Source organism: Ammospiza caudacuta, chromosome 5 (genome assembly GCF_027887145.1).
Source record: "Ammospiza caudacuta isolate bAmmCau1 chromosome 5, bAmmCau1.pri, whole genome shotgun sequence".
NCBI lineage: Eukaryota > Metazoa > Chordata > Aves > Passeriformes > Passerellidae > Ammospiza > Ammospiza caudacuta.
In genome coordinates this window covers 33762241-33781313 of record NC_080597.1, presented here as the reverse complement: position 1 = coordinate 33781313, position 19073 = coordinate 33762241, and the positions used below count along the sequence as shown (strand labels likewise).

At 38.5% G+C, this 19073-nt stretch overlaps 1 protein-coding gene across 2 annotated transcripts in view; it reads right to left on the bottom strand.

Moving 5' to 3' along the window:
- FGD6 (FYVE, RhoGEF and PH domain containing 6) overlaps positions 1–19073 on the bottom strand; it is a 72922-nt gene that overhangs the window by 20785 nt on the left and 33064 nt on the right. For both annotated transcript variants that reach the window (XR_009274747.1, XM_058804868.1), the window contains exons 6-12: positions 11618–11769; positions 10708–10864; positions 9961–10048; positions 4447–4497; positions 1372–1430; positions 1149–1220; positions 589–657 (exon numbers count right to left, since the gene is read on the bottom strand). Coding sequence is in view for 1 of the 2 variants with exons in the window: in XM_058804868.1 (XP_058660851.1) it covers positions 589–657; positions 1149–1220; positions 1372–1430; positions 4447–4497; positions 9961–10048; positions 10708–10864; positions 11618–11769 (648 nt within the window). In the remaining variant the exon portion in view is untranslated. The remainder of the gene's footprint in view (positions 1–588; positions 658–1148; positions 1221–1371; positions 1431–4446; positions 4498–9960; positions 10049–10707; positions 10865–11617; positions 11770–19073) is intronic.

Here is a 19073-nt window from a genome sequence, read left to right as displayed (position 1 = left end):
ACAGGATAACAGCTGCTTTACTGTCTAAATAGAAGAGATAAACAAAAGGTTCAAGTGGAAACAGGAACTTCAGAGATGCACATAAGTTTCAAAACAAAGCAGTAGCAGAGACAGGAAAGGAACTCAGTACTTAACTTCCACCCAGTGCTCTGCTCAGGATGCACGTGGGCTCCTGCAAGGGCAAGGAGAGAGGAGGAGGGAGACGGGAGGAAGGAAAGGAGGGAGGGAAGGGTGCAGAAGCACTGACAAGAGTTGTAGGTTTTAAGATTTGGTGCAGCTCAGAGGGAGGGAGTAACTGTGCTACCTTCCACAGTACCACAGATAATGGCTTCTCATGAAAGCTCTCAGATTTTAAATAAGCATTATTCAAAATAGTATGCTTTAATGTGAAATGATTTCCCATAAAAATTTGTGCATATGCCACAGATAATATCTCCACATTAGAACTGACTGAATAGAACAGCAACAATTTAGTAATTTTTTCTACTACCTGCAGTTTTAGTTATGCTTGCAGTAGTTTGCAGTAATGTTTTAACCACTAAAAATTACACTAGGATAAGGCACATAGCAACATACATAGCATCTTACCAGAAAAAACATTCTTGGCTGCATGACCTTTCGTGATAGCTTCATCAGTGTTCCTTCTTTCAAAAAGACCTAGTAAATTAAAACAATGAATGCAAAACTTAGCCTTTTAGGGCACATGCCATGCAAATGAACTAACTTTTTTATAACTATTATAATGATTATTATTATTACTACACTAGAAGTGCTGCACAAGTTTTGGGATTCAGAGTTCTCTTTCTGAGAAAAGCTGTTTATCCTTATGTTTCTCTAAAAGTGAGTGTGGATGACTGCATTAGTTTTCCATGCTGCACATGAAACCATGAGAAATAAAGGGTTAAGCTTGAGGACAAAAACCTGCCTGCAAGATCAGGCAAGGAATCATAATGTAAAAATTCTAAGTTTCTGTCAGATAAACATCTAAAAAACCCCCACACATAAGGAGCACCAGTATTCATTTGACTGCTAGAACCTAATAATGAAGCAAGGGACCAATTTTCTTCTTTGTATATTCCAGCATCAGTCTTTGCTTGAATATCATCTTCACTTTCCCTGCAATTTGCTGAATGCCATGGGGCACTTACCCTTCCTGGCTGGACGATCTCATGGTGTCCATTTAAACTATATTGGATCTGCATGAGCTTCTGAAAGTTATCCTAGGAGGGGAAAAAGTAGAAGGTAAGTACTTGCCCTTGCATTCATGATTTATTTTAAGGAACAAAAAAGAAAAGAGAGAAAGAGAGAGAGATAGAGAGAGAGAAAGAGAAAAAGCTTTAATCAATCAGCTTCATATGGCAAAATACTTACTCCCTGCTTCATAATGTCATTGGCATGGTTTGCAACTTCTATAACAACAGCTAAAGCATCTGAAAGATGAAGGAATGATGTTTTGGTTATACAGACCAGTTAGCATTGGTATCATGTAAAGCACAGATACCATACTGCATTTCCACATCATGCCAAGATTGAAGGATCTTATTGTACAGACACTGTATTCAGGAGCACTTCCCAAAAATCCCAGAGTCTTTGGATCATGGTTTAATAAGTATGCCCCAGTAAGTCATTGCTTCAACCAACAGTGTGAATTATTTCTTACAGTTACTCAAAACATAGGCAAAGCTAAATTCCAGTTTCTCACACAACAAATTACTTGCTATACTTTCAGCAGAAAAGTTAACAACATTTTAACAGAGACTCTCTAGGGACTAAGTTTTTGCCATTTTTACCCAAATGCCATCAGTGCCATTCATAGATGACTACCTAGAAAAATTATATAAATCTTTGTCATTTCTATCTTCTGCCTTTAGTTTTTCTGCCCCTCAAAATAATGGTAACGTTCAAATTTCTAAATTTTGAACTTGTAATACCAAAAGAAAAATAAATCTCTGGAAAATGTTACCAAATATGAGCAATTCTATTAAGTACTGATATTTAATAACCAGAAAGATCAACTGTGAAAGAGCCTAAGGTGTAAGTGCAAAAAGCAGTTATATAAAATGATTATGTGAACACAGTGAATCTTCAAGTCCAAGAATCCATCCCATACAAGGATTTTATCCAAAAACCTGCACTTTACTTAAGTTAGAAAAATGACACTTAACCGAAAGCTGGAACAACTGTTGCGCTGAAATGTAGTCTCTAAAGCATTTAGCACCTTGTGAGTAACTGAATTACAGTCAAGCACTTCAAAGAAAGGAACAAATTTGGTTAAAAGTCCACAGAGAAGCCTACCAAATCAGGTAAAACCAAGGCCTTGGGTTTTTCCCTAGCTAATCATTAGAGTATTAGTACTGTAGAATGCATATACTTCCCTTATTGTTGACTCATATTTGGAAAGGAAGTATGTTAAAAGATAGAGCTTTCTGAAATGAAAGGTTCAGAACCTCATGAAACCATGTAAGAAACTAAACAGACATGAACAAAAAGCTCCTCCTAAGCCAATTGAAGGAGAATTTTTGTAAAAGATTGTCACAAACCAAGGGGATGCAAGCACAGAGTCAAACAGCTAAGATACATAGCACATATCAAGGATTTGATCAAGATTTAAGTTGAGATATAGATGTCATGGAACCAAGCAAACCTGCTGGAATGTAGCTGCTGGTCTCTTTCTAGGTAATGCTGGAGCTGCTTCAGGCAAAACCCTCCCCAGCTCCCACCCACAAGAAAGAAGATGAAGGGAAATGTAGCTTAATTCACAAAGACAGGAATGAGCACCTGATTCTCTCTGTTATACTTTCCTTCATCTCTCAGTTACTCTATATATTAGAACCTTAAAATTTTATTTATTGACTTCAAGAAAGATTGAAGAATTTTAGAGAAAATGATAAAATTTGCTGGCTAGTGAAGGGAAAGTTCCAGGATCTCAGGACTATTTATACAGCCAAGACTAAATGAATCTAAACAACAACATAAAATAATCTATAGGGTCAACGTCCATAAACAAAGTGCTTTTTGGCAAGGAAGAGCATTCCACTTATACCACTTAGCTGAAGTAATGTATTCAAATGAAGGTCAGCAAGAAGAATTGTGCTATTTGGGTTTTTTTCCAAGAGTACTAATCACAACCAAACCTAGTCTCCTTCTCCATTCTTACTCCCAGGCTCTGCATTGGAATTAAACAACTAATCAAAGTTAGAAGTAAGATAAGCTTAATTATTACAAGAAAGATCTTTGTGACTAAAGATTAGATTTTCTTTTCTTACCCAAGTTCTAAGATGGACTACCAAATATATCAGATTTCTAGTTAACACTTAGGCATTGTTCTAACTGAACTTCAGCTCCTATCTCTGATATAAGAAGGGAGAGAAAAACACTATGAAAGATATTACTACAAAACCCAGAGAAGCTGGAGAAACCACAAAAAAGTGAACTATATATTTAGGTTGCTCTCATTTCAAGTGGTCAGCTGTTCAACATGCAGTACAAGTATTATTTTGTTGACAGCTATAAGAAGTGCAAGATGAAATTTTCTGTATCTTGAAGAGCTGTAAGTTAAATTATTTTTGACTTGTATCTTCAACATACTCAAATATGTCTAAATGTCCTAAGAAATATATTTTCTCATATATTTGATGGTATTGTACCAGCAGACAAAGCAAGCTTGGCTCAGTGCATTGAAGGTGTTCATTTATTGCAGCTCAATCAATTACATCTGCACAACTCTTCTAAAGGCAATGGACTTGCACAAATGTGACAGGATCTCATGCAAATGAAATGGAAACATCAACTGGGAGCATTTTTTGTACTGCTGAGGCACACTCTGAAGAAGGAAACAGCCTGAATGTGCAGTGCATTGATATGCTTGAATTAAACCACCTTAATCCTGCACTACCATGAAATGTGTGGTCCTGTTCTCTTCATCACCAATGACTTCTCATTTCCTCTGATCTCCTTTCTCCCCACATGCAGGCAAAAACCTGTGTGAGAAACGTGTGTTTGTGCAGCTTCTGACAACTCAAACTGGAGAACTCCTCAGGTTAAATATTACCCATGGCAGCTCCTTCATCTTGCTCACTTCTGCCACATGGATGCTTGACCTGGCACAGAGAGGGGAGGAGGCCAGAAGGGCTGATAGCTGGAGAGAGCATGCTGCCTATAAAGGTCTGCAGATGCAAGGGACTGTCTCTTTCAATGGCAGTGCCTAAAATATCTGTTTAAACTGCCTGTGGAACTTCACTCTTATCTCTTGGTTTCAATTCAAGAGTGAGCTGATATGACTGCCAGCTCCAAACTTTTTTGAAGCAAAAGCTTGCAATCTTTTAGTATCTCTGGTGAGAAACTTAGAACTAAATAGAAAACATTTATATTACTGACTTAGCACTTTGCATTTAAAATCTTGAAACATTGGTACAGATGCTGTTATTTCTTTAAAGACACATTTACCTTGAGTGTCCCTATAGTCTGCAGATTCTTCTAAAAGATTCTTTAAATAATCTGTATAAAGAAAAAAGAATATAGAGATAGTTTTGTTAAATAAATAAACAACACCAGAAAGTAGTAAGCCCCATCTTTTTCCTGGAAATCCGCTGTTCAGATCTGCAACCTAATTGACAACGATCTACTACTTTATCTTTTAAATCAGTCAAGGTAATAACAAAGTGAAAACTAGCATCTCCATTAAGAAAGTATATCAGCAAAGAGATAGGTTACTGAAACAGTGGTCTTCTCTAGTGAAAAGTGATATACTGTATACATTATTCCAGAAAAAAACAAGCAAGTGAAAAATTAGTACATACTTGCAATCATTTACACTTAAGCTGATGTAAAAAACTTTCGAAGATTATAGATATTTGTCTGAACACCAAAACTAGTCTCTAGGAGCTATTAAAAAATAGTCCACTACAGAAGATCTGATGAAGATTAATATTTTTCAGTATTAAAAACAATATACTTCCCTCAATGTTCAAATAGGCATTTTCAGTTTTCAGTGACACTTGTAGTTCAACCACGAGATGGCAACCTCGATCCATTAAAGTCCTGGTAGTTTTAAAATATATTTTACTTCGCTAAAATTAACTCCAAATGTATGACTATACATGAAGACATCCCCCTCGAGCTTCCATTCCCTGGCTGAGTGTCTAGTTCATCAAAAAGTGCAATACTCTGTCAAAGCTTAATATATATCCTCAGTAAAACATCAATCATGTACTCTGTAATCTTTGAACTTCTTAAAATGAAAAGAAACCAAACCAGAAACATTCCAAGAGATATACATTAGATTGATAAAGTCAACAAATACTGATTTATAATTACCTTTTAAATGAAGTATTAATATTCTGGCAGATCTAATGAAAACTAATTACATGTAATGTAGTAAGCATTCAATTTTAGCTTCTCAGTTGTACAAGCTTCACGTACGTAGGAGTGAAATAATTCAACTCCCATATGCCTGCCCTACCCAAATTCATTCTTTCATTCAAAAAGGATCAGGAGCCAATTGTTCCTGCCTTTATAAGATGTCTTGCTTCATGCGTGCCCCTCAGAGACCATTCAGTGCATTGTAATCTTTTCCTTATGCACAAAATTAAAAGGGAATTATGAAACATGTTTCTGTAGTAGAATTGCCATGAAAAGTGAGAGAACTTGTCACAGTTAATGAAAGCTTTGAAAAAAACAGAACTACAGGAAGAGAAACATTTGGCACTGACATTTTATTGTTTGGCAGAGACCTAAGGGAGGATCCAAGGGAGAAGCATGAAGAGCAGGTTGGGGTGCAGGAAGAGGAACCGGCTGGGAGGCAGGGAGGGAGCTCTGGGAAGCACGATTGGCTGGGCCATGGGAACACTCAGCTTTCTGCTCTCCTCAGAGTTCTGCTTGATCATTAGCAGGATTTGGTGCACATGTGATCTTTTAAGACAAGTCTGACCTGGACCAAAACTTTGTCTGCTGTACTCCATCAATATTGCATCCTTCATGTCCCTCAAAATCTTGTGCTGTAGTAGCTATGCAGTATTTAGGTGGCCATATATTCAATTTTTAAAAGTTAATCTTGCTTCACCTTGGGGTGTTCTTGTAAGAGGCTTGTATGGGGGGGGAGGGGGAATTAACAGGAGGTATTTTGAAAGGAACTGGGAAGAGTTCACACCAAGTTTAATTTGGTTTAACCTGTCGCAGATACAATACCAGGTGCCCTCTTCTGCCCTTCCTGGGGATGGGTGGCCTCTAAAGTTGGAGCTGTGCCAGAGCACTCTTTGGACTCCGCCATTAAGCCAACAAATTAAAGCTTTACAATTGCAACTTGATGTTCGTTGGAGCTAGTACAAAAGACTCCAATGGGAATCTCCCAGTAGAAAAAATGAGTCCCTAATGCTCATACAGAAATAAGACTCCCAAACTACACACTCACCTCTACAGGCTGGGAACAAGAGGTAAGGTGGGTATAATTTCCTCATCTGCAAATGTACAGCTGGCACTCTAAGACACTGTCCCTCGTACACGAAGACATCCAATTTAACATCCAAAGTAATTGCAGTGGAAACATAAAACCAGAGACCCAAGATGGGAACTAGTTATTTCTTGGCATATTCATGCTTTATAACGTTTCCCAAAACATCATTACTCAAATCCATTTTTGGATGGGCATTTTCAAGCATTTTAAATTAAATAATCAGTGAATAGAAGAGGTAAAATCAAGATTTTTAACATAACAGCATTCATTTAAAATTACATATTTAAAACCAAAGGCAGCCTTTGTCTTACAAAACTGCAGCAGCCAATAAAACAACTGTAAAATCCTGAAAGTGATAAATAGGTAATTTTCATCTTAGTACTCTCTTTATCTGATAAGTGGACCTCAGTTCACAGCTAAAACTCAGCTTCAGAGAGGCATCAGAACAGATATTTTTAGTCTCTTCTGTGAATACACACTGGAAATTCTGTGCTTACAACAGCCTTCTGGAGGTACTGGCATAAACTATACAGACAAGCTGATTTCACAGACATGAAAAATGTTGCAGTAAAATTTTTGCAAAAGTATTCCTAGATTAAATAAATACAGAAGTCAGATATTAAGGTGAAATGGCATTTAATGTCTTTGCAAAAAATAAAAAAAAATCTCCTCTGAAATAAGCTTTTGTTGTTCAGACTACAAAGACCTTAATTATACCTTCAGAAATTCTTAATTCTGCTGGACACTCCAAAGCACAGCAAAAATAAACATAAAAGCACACTAGTACTGTTTTTGTGATGAAAATTTCTGTATGCCTACTTCTACCTGACAGCAGCCCCCAGTTCTTTCTTCCCACTTGCTGGGGGAAGTGGCTATCACTTCTTCTGCTTAAAATTATCTTCTGCGTCATTAGCTACTTTTTGTCTTGTTCTGTCTAATGTAATGAATTTAAACTCAAAGCAATTGTTCCACTACATGTAATTGGCCTTGAGTCTGACAACTCTATTTCCAACCTGCAAAGCTGCAGAGTGCAAAAAGGCTAATTTTTCATCCCACTCAGCCTCCCCTCACTATAACCAAGTCAAGGATAATAAAAGGCACTCTCTGCCAACCTTATGCTGTGATAAAGAGGAGAGAGGCTTATCCTATGACAATCAAGAGCCTGTTCATATTGCACAGTCTCAAGTAATCTACTCAAATTAGAGGGAGAAGAGAATCACCTCTTTCATTTCTCTCAGAAATCAGAGGCCTCTGATTAGACTCCCCCATAAGGCATCTAATATTTACTGTACAGCACTCAGGGCCACTATGTGAAGAAGTGGAAGTCCACTTACTGGACTGGAGAAGCTGTATAATTAAGCAGAAACAGTGCTAAACTGTTCATCTCCTTGGCTTATTTATGAGTCCACCTGCTCCTGCTTTTGTTAGCACAAAAGTAACTCCACTTCAAAGCACCGCAACAATCTTGTGATGTGACCGAGTAGCAGCAGGTTACCAGTACAAAGCTGTCCCACTGACACAGAACATCTAAATAGGAAGAAATCCCTGCTGACTCAGGCCTGACAGCTTCATTTCCTGGATTATTTTCATTCTGCTGCTCTTGCCCTCCTCCCCACAGATCCCCCCCATCTCCGGCCCAGGCAGCTGCTCCATGGCTACATCTCACCCACTGCAACAAGAGATACAAATGTTTTGCACGTCCTCCAGATGTTCATATAGCACAAGCTTAGAGAGGCATTGCTCACTATTACACAGAGCTGTTGGAAGGTAACTAAGCAGATGGGTGATCCACAGAGACAGGGAAGAGTCAGAACTCAAGGGCAGCATACATGCACAAAAGACTGAACAGGCTGAAAATGAAACAGATCCAAAACATCACTCTCCAGCTCCAGCATCATTAAGTTCTTGGCCTGATCTATTTTATTGTTCCCACAGAACAAGAGAAAATTATGTTTCTAAATTTGCCACCAGTATGGCAATCCCATTCCTTTCAGCAGCATTTGCAGGTGTATTTAAAGCTGGGCAGCCACAGTAAGGTCTGCACATCGGGGACCCCCACAATAACCCCCATCAGCACAGGATGAGGCTTTTTTCAGGTCTAAAACATTCTGTCCCAGCCACAATGACAGCTCATCATCACAAGGAACTCCCCTTCAACATCTGAGCTTTGTTTCAGTGCCCTCCATCACTCTGCTGTGTATATTGACAATGGCATTTGCTCCATCCTGATCCCCTATTCAACCAAACTCCATTTCAATTAAAACCTGTCAACTTACCCAAGGCTCCACTGATTTTGAGGTGTTTAACAAACTATACCATGTCCTAAGTGAGTATCCCTTTAAAATAAAGCAAGTCCCCCAATGTATTTTATGGGTTGATTTTATCAATTAAGTATAATTAAGGTTTTCCCCTATAAAGTATTCCATTTAATAAGAGTTCTCCCCCTTTTTTCAACACCTTGAGTTTAACAAGATGATTAAAATGAAAAAAGTCAGTGTTAATAATTTGGAAACTGCTCTATAACACTTAAATCTGAATCTGCCACAGCATCACTAGTCTAAGTACATGCTGGGGAAATGCCAATGAGCTGCTACAGAGCCAAAAAAAAAAGGTCACGGAGCATTTTATTTTGCAGTTACTACATAAACAGAGGTTATTTTTAAATTGCTCATCAAGAAGCAATGGCTCTCAAAAACAATGCCTTAAGTATTTCCAAATCCTTACAGGAGCCATCCCACTCTTACAACAAACACATCTCAAAATACTTCACAAAGGAGGCCTCTGTCAGTGCCCTCCCTTTACAGACAGAAAACCCCACTGCATCATGGAGATCACTCGCTCAAGGCCACCCAAACACACCAGTGCCAGCACAGAGTACAGAGCCCAGATTTCCTAGCTACAAATCAGCTCCTCAGCTGGCTCTGGTAGCAAGTCTTAAGCACTTACTGGTGTGCACTAAAAACATGTGTTTTGCCTTTAAAAGAGAATGGATTTTACAGACAAAATACCTGGGTGGGGAAGAAAGGAGAAGCAGCTCACAAAAGTTCACAATTGCATAGATATCTTTCTTCTCATTGCTCCAATTTTCCATACAGCCTTTTTCATTTGTTAAACTCCCATCACCCCAAAAAACCAAAACCCAGAGCAGGACAGGAGCATTTCAACCCTTTGAGGAAGTTACAGGCTTCTATTACCACAGATTCTAGCAAAAACCATCACAGGTTTCATGTTTTCTATGTATTGTTGAATCTACCATCAGAACACACCACAGTGCTGTAAACGTTAGGACTTTGCTTGTGTATCTTACCACAATCAATATTAGCAAGAAAAGCCTCTAAACCCATGCAATGTTTTAAGAAGAGCTTCACATACTGTGACTTGTTTTAAAAAAGCCTCACATATGTGAAATCAGACAAACACACTTTACAGATGGATACAACTGTCTGAAAACAGGTGTCCTGGGGCATGTGATGACTGGCTTCTGGAGCCTGCAAAAAGCTTGACTGTACCTGTCAACAGAAGCCTGTACTGGGGAATCCTCTGAACTGGCTTGAGCAGATAGTGCTTGAGGGCCAGACTAGCACAGCGGGGGCTCATCTGAAAGAAACACCCAAAATAAATAACAATTCCACAGCAGTCAGAGGTTCCAGCAAAAGAAAACATGCCTCCAAACAACTACTGATTATACTGGATAAGCTTTTTATCTTTGAAAAGTGATACTGCCACAGTGTTAAGCACCACACTACAGAGCAAGCATTTCCATGTGGAAGACTGCATGCAGAATTACCCATGCATGAAAGACACTAGTTAGCACTCATATTCTGTAGATTCAAAACAGGTGCTTTGACCTAGGAGGAAGAGAGGTGAAGCTTCCCAGAAATAAAGGAAACAGGATAGCAAGGGCAACATGCTCCTTTGTGATCGCTGTCAGTGTTCATTAGGCAAAAGGGCAGAGAAGACAGGAGTGCTCACTGCAGGAGTTTTAATTAATCCACACCTCTAAAGACAACACAGAATTAAAAGATTCACGCTTCAAAAATGCTAATTATCTTGAGTTTGCATTCAAAAAAATCCAAATCTGCAACATTGCAGAATTCAAAAGGCCTCTTGTCTTCTTCCTGTCTTAAGCCTAGACTGCAGAAAAAACCCCATCACCAAAACACAAACAAATTAAGGACAGTTTCTAAAGCCCACTGAAGGATCACAACTGCTAAGACGGCACAAACCAGGTTATACTTTAAAAAAGAATACAATACCTCAAAGTCTTTGACTACTGATGCAAATCCTGCATTCTTCTTACACTGTTCATCTAATAATGCAACATTTTTATCAAATTCTTTGATGTAAGTTGAATACATCTTTAGGTAGGGACCCTTTTTAACAAATATGTCAGCAATTCTTTGATGCTCAAGCCTAGAAATGAACAACAACAAAAAAGATGCAATTAGAGCTAAAAATAGCATACATCTTAACCCTACAGCAAAACATCTCTCTTTTTCAGAGTAAGATGTGCTAGTTTATGCTCTGAACAAAATGCTTACAGCAGATAGGTTCCCATCTCAGTTGCCATTCTGAAACACCTTACTAGGCACACGTCAACACACTAGTGTTAGATGACAACCACTTCATATACAGTCTTTTAAAAAGGGCTTGAACTGTTTGAACACTTTAGTTCAAGGTGAGCAAAGTCCTTACCCATTGCAGTGCCTTTGTCAGTGAGTTTTGTACAGCTCCACCCACCAGTGGTAACTGAGAATGATCTTCAGAGGGATTGTGGCTGTCAATCAGCGCTGTGCCTGATAAGTAGATCTAAACTACCTCTAAAATGCAAACCAGTCTTCAGAACAGCCTCCTTTTTCCCTAATGAAATCAATGCACTTATCATACTCATGCAGGGGCCAGAAATTTCAATTCAAAATGAAATTTCAAATAAAAACTGTGACTGCTACAAAAACGTATTGACATGCCTTCTGGACCTTTTGGGATGCATCTAATGGCACAAAAGCACATCTAAATGAAAAATAATCTCCTATACTTTCAAAGTACATTCTGACATTTAGGAAGGTACATGAAACACAAACAAGAGTCAAACCATTATCACAGTCACATAAAGCCCCCAGATAAATTTCAACATCAAAGGAGTGGAATCCCTTCATTGATAGTCACCAGTGAGACAATCGCTCCTCCAATTCCCTCAGGAGGTCCCGATTGAGTTCGTAGAGCTGAGGTAGGTAGTAGAGGATCTGGTTCAGGATTCTGTCCTCAATCACTGGCTTCCCCAGCTGCCTGGAGGCATGAGCCACAGCATCCCTGAAATCCTGCCAAGCACAAAGAGCACAGAAACCCCCCTTGCTATGAGTAAACAGCCTTCAAAGCACCAACACTGAGTGTGCAAAGGAGTTCTCATCACAGACATTCCAGGCACTGCTCCCTGTTACCCAAAGCAAGGCAGGTACCATCTGGGTTGTTTTCCTGCAGCTTCCACTTACTCCCCGGGGACTGCCTCAATCCTTTTGGTTTGACACTGGAACTTTACTTTTTTGGTCCTGTATGCATAATATAGAAGTTCATTATTTTTACAACAAGCCCTTAAAAAATGTGTTAGAATTACTTCACTAAGGTGGGCTAAACAAGGCTTGTATCTGCAAGGTTACTAGAGTGTCTTCTGGCAAATATGTAAGTCAAAAAATAAAAACTTTTATATCAGCTAATACAATCATAGTATCTTAAAAACCATCCTAGTGTTCATAACTCATCTGCAAATGCCATTTTGGAGGGCAAAAAACTAGGATAAAAAAAATTACTAGATGTAGCAGCTCTTCTATATACAGGGAAATTAACATCTAACAAAAAGATACCGTGACAACATGGGAATCACAAGATTTCAAATGTTGGCAATGATCAAAGCCAACACTGACTGGTACCTTTGAGACATTTACAAGGGAGGAGGATCCTACTTACTCTTGAAGGATCTTACAGCATTTTTATGCTATAACCAGCTCCCAACAGGACACAGCTGAGGCTCATTGGTCCTCATTAAACTACTCAAAATTAAAATCTTGATCCCACACAAATCAGCATTGCCAAGATTGAAACTCAGTATCCATTACTCAGGGTGTATTTCCTATTCACAAGCAAATAAATCTTTCAAAAAGTTCAGCAATCTAGCATTTTACTTGAAAAACAGCACTGTCTTAACTGACAAAAAACAAAATATAAATTACGTAGTGTTACATAGTAGTGTGTCTCACTTAAATTTGGGCAAAAAGAGAATTAAACAGCTCTTTTGGAGTTTGTGATTAGAGAAACCTAATATCACATGCATGATCTGCAGGTATCTTGAAAAAAGTAACCAACAAAATGTTCTAAACACTGTAATAAGTTATATTTTAAATGCGAATGTGGTCCTGAATGCCTGTCTTTGGAAACCTGTAGGGTCCTCAGGTTGAGGAAAAAAATAAATTAATCCCCCTTTTCCCCCTCCCTAGGTCTACCACTACAGCTCTTATTAGCTATCCCATCAGTCCAGCATCTGGCACTATTTAGCATCTCTCAAACCGAAGCCTCAACTTTCCCCTGCTCTCCCTGTTCATTACGTCAGCTCTGGCAACGTGAGCCCCAGACACGCTTTCTTGCTTTCTGACCCTCTGGGTCACAAAGGCTGTGACTGGGCACTTCTGACAAGAAACTGAAACAAGATACAGGGCACTGCCTGTAACTGGGGAAGGCTGAGAACTAAATGCAAGGGAGTTAAAAAACAGATGGCGTTATTCATATGGAAATGCTCTGGTCTACATCCTCTGTGCAGACTAGTGACACATAGGTTAACTACCAGCTGCATCTTATAGGTTTTTCTGACCCTGGGGCATTGCTTAACACTGAAATGATACATGGAATTACAATGGCAAAAGCTCAAATGAGGCATTCTGGAGAGCTTCATGCAAAATGCATCATCATATTATGATAATATTCTTCCCCCACCCCCAATTGTATGCACACACAATGTGCTGTATGTATTTTGCCATAGGATGAGGCAAGATTTTGGTTTGAATGTCATAAGGCAGCTTGCACTTTTTTGATGAAAAGCAAAGCAGCTTTGTCTGTACTGTAACCAGCAACCCAGGCTTTCCCCTCACCAAACAACAAAAGGAGAGCAGGGAGCCAGGTTTAGGCACCACTAGATAACACAGGAACGACAGCCGTAGTTAAGAGCATTTATTTAACTTCCAGATACAGCATTCAAAGAGTCTGCAGGGCGTTTTCCAAATACAGATTGGGTTTTTAACTAGCTTGACCCAAAGTCCATCAGCTTCATTATGGTTTATAGATTATGCCATGAAAGGCTCTATTCTATCATTGAAAGAGCCAACCAAAACTTACTTCATCACCCCCTATATCCCCTTCCACAACTGAGTAAACTGACGAAGTGCTGCAGAGAGGAAATGCAGGGAAAAAAGATAATGTGAACCTTTCAAATTTCAAAAGCCTGCAAAACAACAAGAGATAAATTTCAATGCTCTTTTAAAATATTTTTTAAAATTATATTCATTACTGACTATGCATTTGTCACTGTAATCATATTAAGATTTATTTTTAACCTGGCAGTGGGTGTGAAGTAACTGTCATGCCAAGTTCATCTTGAGATAAACTCAAGAGCTGAATGCAGAGAACACATGCCTGGGGATCGGGGGTGGGAAAAGAAAAACAAATGTAACAAGGCTGGAATTACCAGTGTTTACACTTGAAGGTACTGGCCTTCCGAGAAAGTAATTTCATATCCAAAAGGACAAAACATAGATCAGGTCTGTCTTAATTACCAGATGTAAAATAGCTAATTTACAAACTAAACCCTGGAATTTCACCCCAAGGGGTGGAAAGTGTTTAGATGACAACTTTTAGTGCAAGTAGGTAAATGGCTTAGAAATTAGAAACTGCAGTAAAAGTAATTTAAAGTACCAGCACCTAGCTCCCTCTAAATCTAAATCAGTTCACTGCTAAATAAAAGCAGAATTGCTCTTGCAAATAATATATACATTGCTCTGATATCTGTACACGCCTGAATGATGTGATTTATATTACAAACATATTTAGCACATTGTCCTATATAAAACTGCTGAAGAGCACTGCTTTCATCAGCCTGTTCAAAGGCAATCACCTAGGCTGTCCTAGAAATCATTCTGTTTGAAGCAATGCAGCAATGCATTACAAGAGAATGCTAAAGACAGATTTTCTAATTAAAAATGTATCTTTCAAATACTGAAATCTTACTCATCAAAAAAAAACCTAAAAAGGAAAAAACAAATCCAAAAACCAACTTGCCACATTTTGAAATTAATGTGCTTATTTCACTGAAAAACATTTGCAACTCTAGATGTGGTTCATATGCTGCATGACAAAACCCAAAATCTTATGCTAGTTATAATGAATCACCCCAGCTTTTTACCAGGAATTTTTTTTCCCTTTCAGAAGTGGGGAGGCTACTGTACATTTTCTGAAATGTTGGTTTACAGTTTCTAGTTTTACATTATATTCTGGTCCAATAATAATCTTTTTATATAACTTTTTACTGATTAGGTAAAGGTAATTGTTTTCACACAGCTCCGTCAAGAGGACAGCACACACTGCCATCCTTGGAAAGAACTTTCTTTCCAAACCAGAAGTAGTTTTATTCTATGCTAGGCTAAGACAACCTCTCACTGGGTACTTATCCACATGAAAATCTACTCTAGGCACATTAAAGGCTTCTGAGCATATACTGTTGCTGAATTGTTGTCTGATAAAACACTTCCAACTTGAAAATGTGTAAGAAATTCTATTTATCCTGTTAGTATACACCCCCCTTAGAGCTGTGGAGTTTTTAGCAATATTTGAGGAGGTTACCATCATCACTGCTCGTTTCCTCACACCACTCCTTCAATCCAACCTCCTCAAACAACCAAAAGGCTGTGATATCTGATAATTCTGATCCTGTTCTGAATCATCTGCAATCAGCCCAGGCAGTTCCCTCTGCAAAGACCTGACTCACAATCCTTCAGTTCTTCCCATCAGAGGATTCCCAGCCCGCAGTGATCTGCACGTGTCAGTCTAAGGAGCAAAGGACAATTTTAGTTGTAAATCAAAAGAGGTACTGAGCAGACTAAAACCTTGCTCAGCTGCTGACTGGGTCAAGTGCACCTTCAGGTACCTAACAGCTGAATGAAGATCATTTCAAATGAGTGAAATTAAAACTTCTTGCCAATTTAATAGGAAGAGAAAGTATAACATAATCTAAACATAGTATGGATTCTATCCCTCACGCTTCAACCAATATTCATCTTAGATCTGTTCTCCCAGAACACACCATCAGCAAAATAAAAAAAAAAAAAAAAAGGAACACTGAAGAACAACTCACCAGCTAAATACACCTGCAGATAGCTCAAAGATCAGTTTAATTTAAGGAAAAAAAGCATGTTTGGATTTGGGTGCTTTTCAAGGAATACACACACATACAGGCATCCTATGGTGAAGGAGGAGGGAAGAGGAGGAAGTTTCACAACAGCCAGGCTGCTAGATGTGACAAACTGTAAACATGACTGCTTAGCAATACAGCTACAGAAGATTTCACAAATAGATTATGTAAAATATAAATAGGCACTCCTAGCTAGAGTCAGACTATTAGCCATAAACTGCTAAGTTAAACTACAGCAACTATAGTTAATCAAGACTATGACTCAGTGTGGATCATATTTTTCAAACATATGCCATTACTTTCAGAAAGCTGCCTCACAATTCCACATCTTTTGTCTCAGGTAATAAAATAATTTATAAGCCCTTAACAAAACAATGTATTTGATTTTTTTACAATAAACAATGATTTGACTGTGGCATATTCCCAGAATGCTATTTCAGGCAATAGGCTGAGTAGTAGAACAATACTTCCTTCTAAACTAAAACTATTTTATTAGTCTTCTTAGTAAGAGGACCACAGTTCCAACTCATTGGCAAGTGTCTTAGCAGCTCTAAAGCACATCAGAGACCAAACATTTGTCAACATATTCACCTCAGACTGGTCAAATATTGAAATTTTGCAGATGGAGGAAAAAGAGTTGGATGTTGAGAGAATTTTTCATGGTCAAACAGTACATCAGTTGTAACCCAGGACCCAAAGTCAGAACTTTGCTCAAAGGCCATAGCTATTTTATTTTCCATTACATTCTTCTTTCAAATCTACCATGAATTATTTTTCATAATGCTTGGCTGCAACAGACATCAGTTTATATCTATCTATCTATCTATCTATCTATCTATCTATCTACCTACCTACCTACCTATCATCTACCTATAGATATATAAAACTATATGCCATTTTTATATACAGAATTTTGCCATTTTCTTCTGAAAAATGGTAACATTAAACCAGAATTTTTCACTCTCATGTCTCTGGAAGGACACACAATAGAAAACTATGCTTGACCTCTTATCTGCCTTGCGCAATAAGAAGTTGATCTTGTGGCTGCAGAAATGCTAAGAGGATCCTGCTGACAAGTTCCTACTTACTTGGGCTCAGAGTCCAAATATGGTCAGAACAGGGGTCTAAGTCAGAAGCACAGATTTAAAGGCTCAGGCAAAAGCCCACAGACTTTCACTCCTGTAAGGAGTAATCTCAAAAAGCCAAGTTCCTCTGCTGGACCAGAAACCTTACTGCTTATACCAAAGCAGCAGGGAGGAAACAGAATCAAAAAAAGTGGAAAAACAAAAATAGTGGAGGGTTTTGGCAAAAGAACAAAATTCAGAACAAAAATGTCCAAAAAAAATGACAACAAATAGCCAGACAGCTTACCCTCACAGTGCCAGAAGCTGCTGAGGAGGTCCTCTCACTCATGCAGAGCAAACCATCTCCAAAGAATCCCACAACAAAGAAGTACAAAGGGCACCAATCCTGCCTTACTCCTTTTTCCAGGAACACTGGGTGTTTTTCAGGCACAGGGCAACTCAGAGAGAAGTGATAAGCTTGTTTCTCTTATGTCACTGTATTTTACACCCAGCTCACAGTTTCTTTTTTCTGCAAGCGTCCTTAGGAAAAAATAGCACTTCTCCCATATTGTCAACCTTGGTTCACTCTCAGGAGGCAATGCATGAACCATCTCATAAATGTGCATACAGAAGAGCTAGTTTGATTTAAGCTCCTTTGTTTCCAGAATTTTCTGAAAGCATTTTATTGGAATCTCACCTTAAAAGAGCACTAACATAGTAACAGAAATACAGAGAATTCAAGATTACATCTAATGTTTGATTACATGTTCAAGCAACCCCATTTGCTGAGTCTGTTTGATACTGTGTGCTGTGTGCAAAGCCAGGTGAGCCCCTTATCTCTGTTATGACCAGCTTGTTTAGTATTTACAGAAGTATCACCAAGTGTTTATTATTTCGCAGTGTGTCTTCAAGAGAAGCAGTCAGATGTACTTGTAGTGTGCCACAGGGTCCACACAGGCTGGCACTCTGGTATCTTGGAAGAGTAGCTCTTGACTTTGTCAACATAAAAGAAAAAAATGCTAAAAAATTTCAGTGGTACTTGTAACTAGTTTGCAGTCACATTCCTACCTCCTCAACTGCTTTAGATTCCACTTCAAAGGCTCTAAGATGAAGCAAATTAAAAAGCTTTTCCTTTCATCAACAGTCCTCTTCCTTGGTGCCATGTGATGCATTTAGCTGACTTTGGTAAAATATACTGAAGAGAGTATTTTACATTCTTAGATCATTGCTATTGGAATTCGTCACTAAATTTCAAGTGGAAAACCACTAATAGATGGCTCAGAAGGAGCACCCCTCAATAAGGCAAATCTTTACTATGGATAAAAGAGCCCAGTCTGGGGAGAATCTAAGTTCTAATTCAGAAATTTGTCAGAGGTTGCTTGACTGGCTGTTAGCAAGCCAAAGTGGTCAGTGCACATGAAATAAAAAAGATAATTTTATCAACATTAAAATATTATCTATAAGAAATATATTATTAAATTAACTGATTTAATAATGTGTGTGAAAAACAAACAAATTCTCAGGCATACCACTCTGTGGAAACAAAAATTGGGTGTCTACAACCTTTCTCAGCTATGGCAGTTCTTATTTAATGAAGAATGCACACACACACAAAGCCTCAAAACCAGTGCCCTTTCTGACAAGGACACCCACCAAGGTTCCTGCTGCAGGCCAACTGACAAGCTAAGGACAAAGTATTTTCTAAACTCCTAGCCTAGCATCCTCCCTGTTAGACCAGGCTGAATGCATGTTGATTGCCATTGCTAGCCAACAAAAACATTTCTAATAGTTTTTATTTGGCAGTTAGAAACTAGTAGACTGTCATGAATAGAGTAGCAAATTATCCATTAAAGGAAAAACAAAACACATCCTACACCACTGCACACCTACACCGTGGAGAGAGCTTTAAGTTTATCCCAGAAACTTCCAAAGCCCTCTACTCTTCCCTTTTTCACATTGTTCTTCTGCTTGCCTGCATCCTCCTTACCAACAGGCTTTCTTCCACTACTGCACATACTACCTAAAAATCTGGTACACTGAAAAGCAAAGGTACCTTTAACAAATAAATTAAATGTCTGAAAAATATGATAATTTAAAATTACACAGCTTA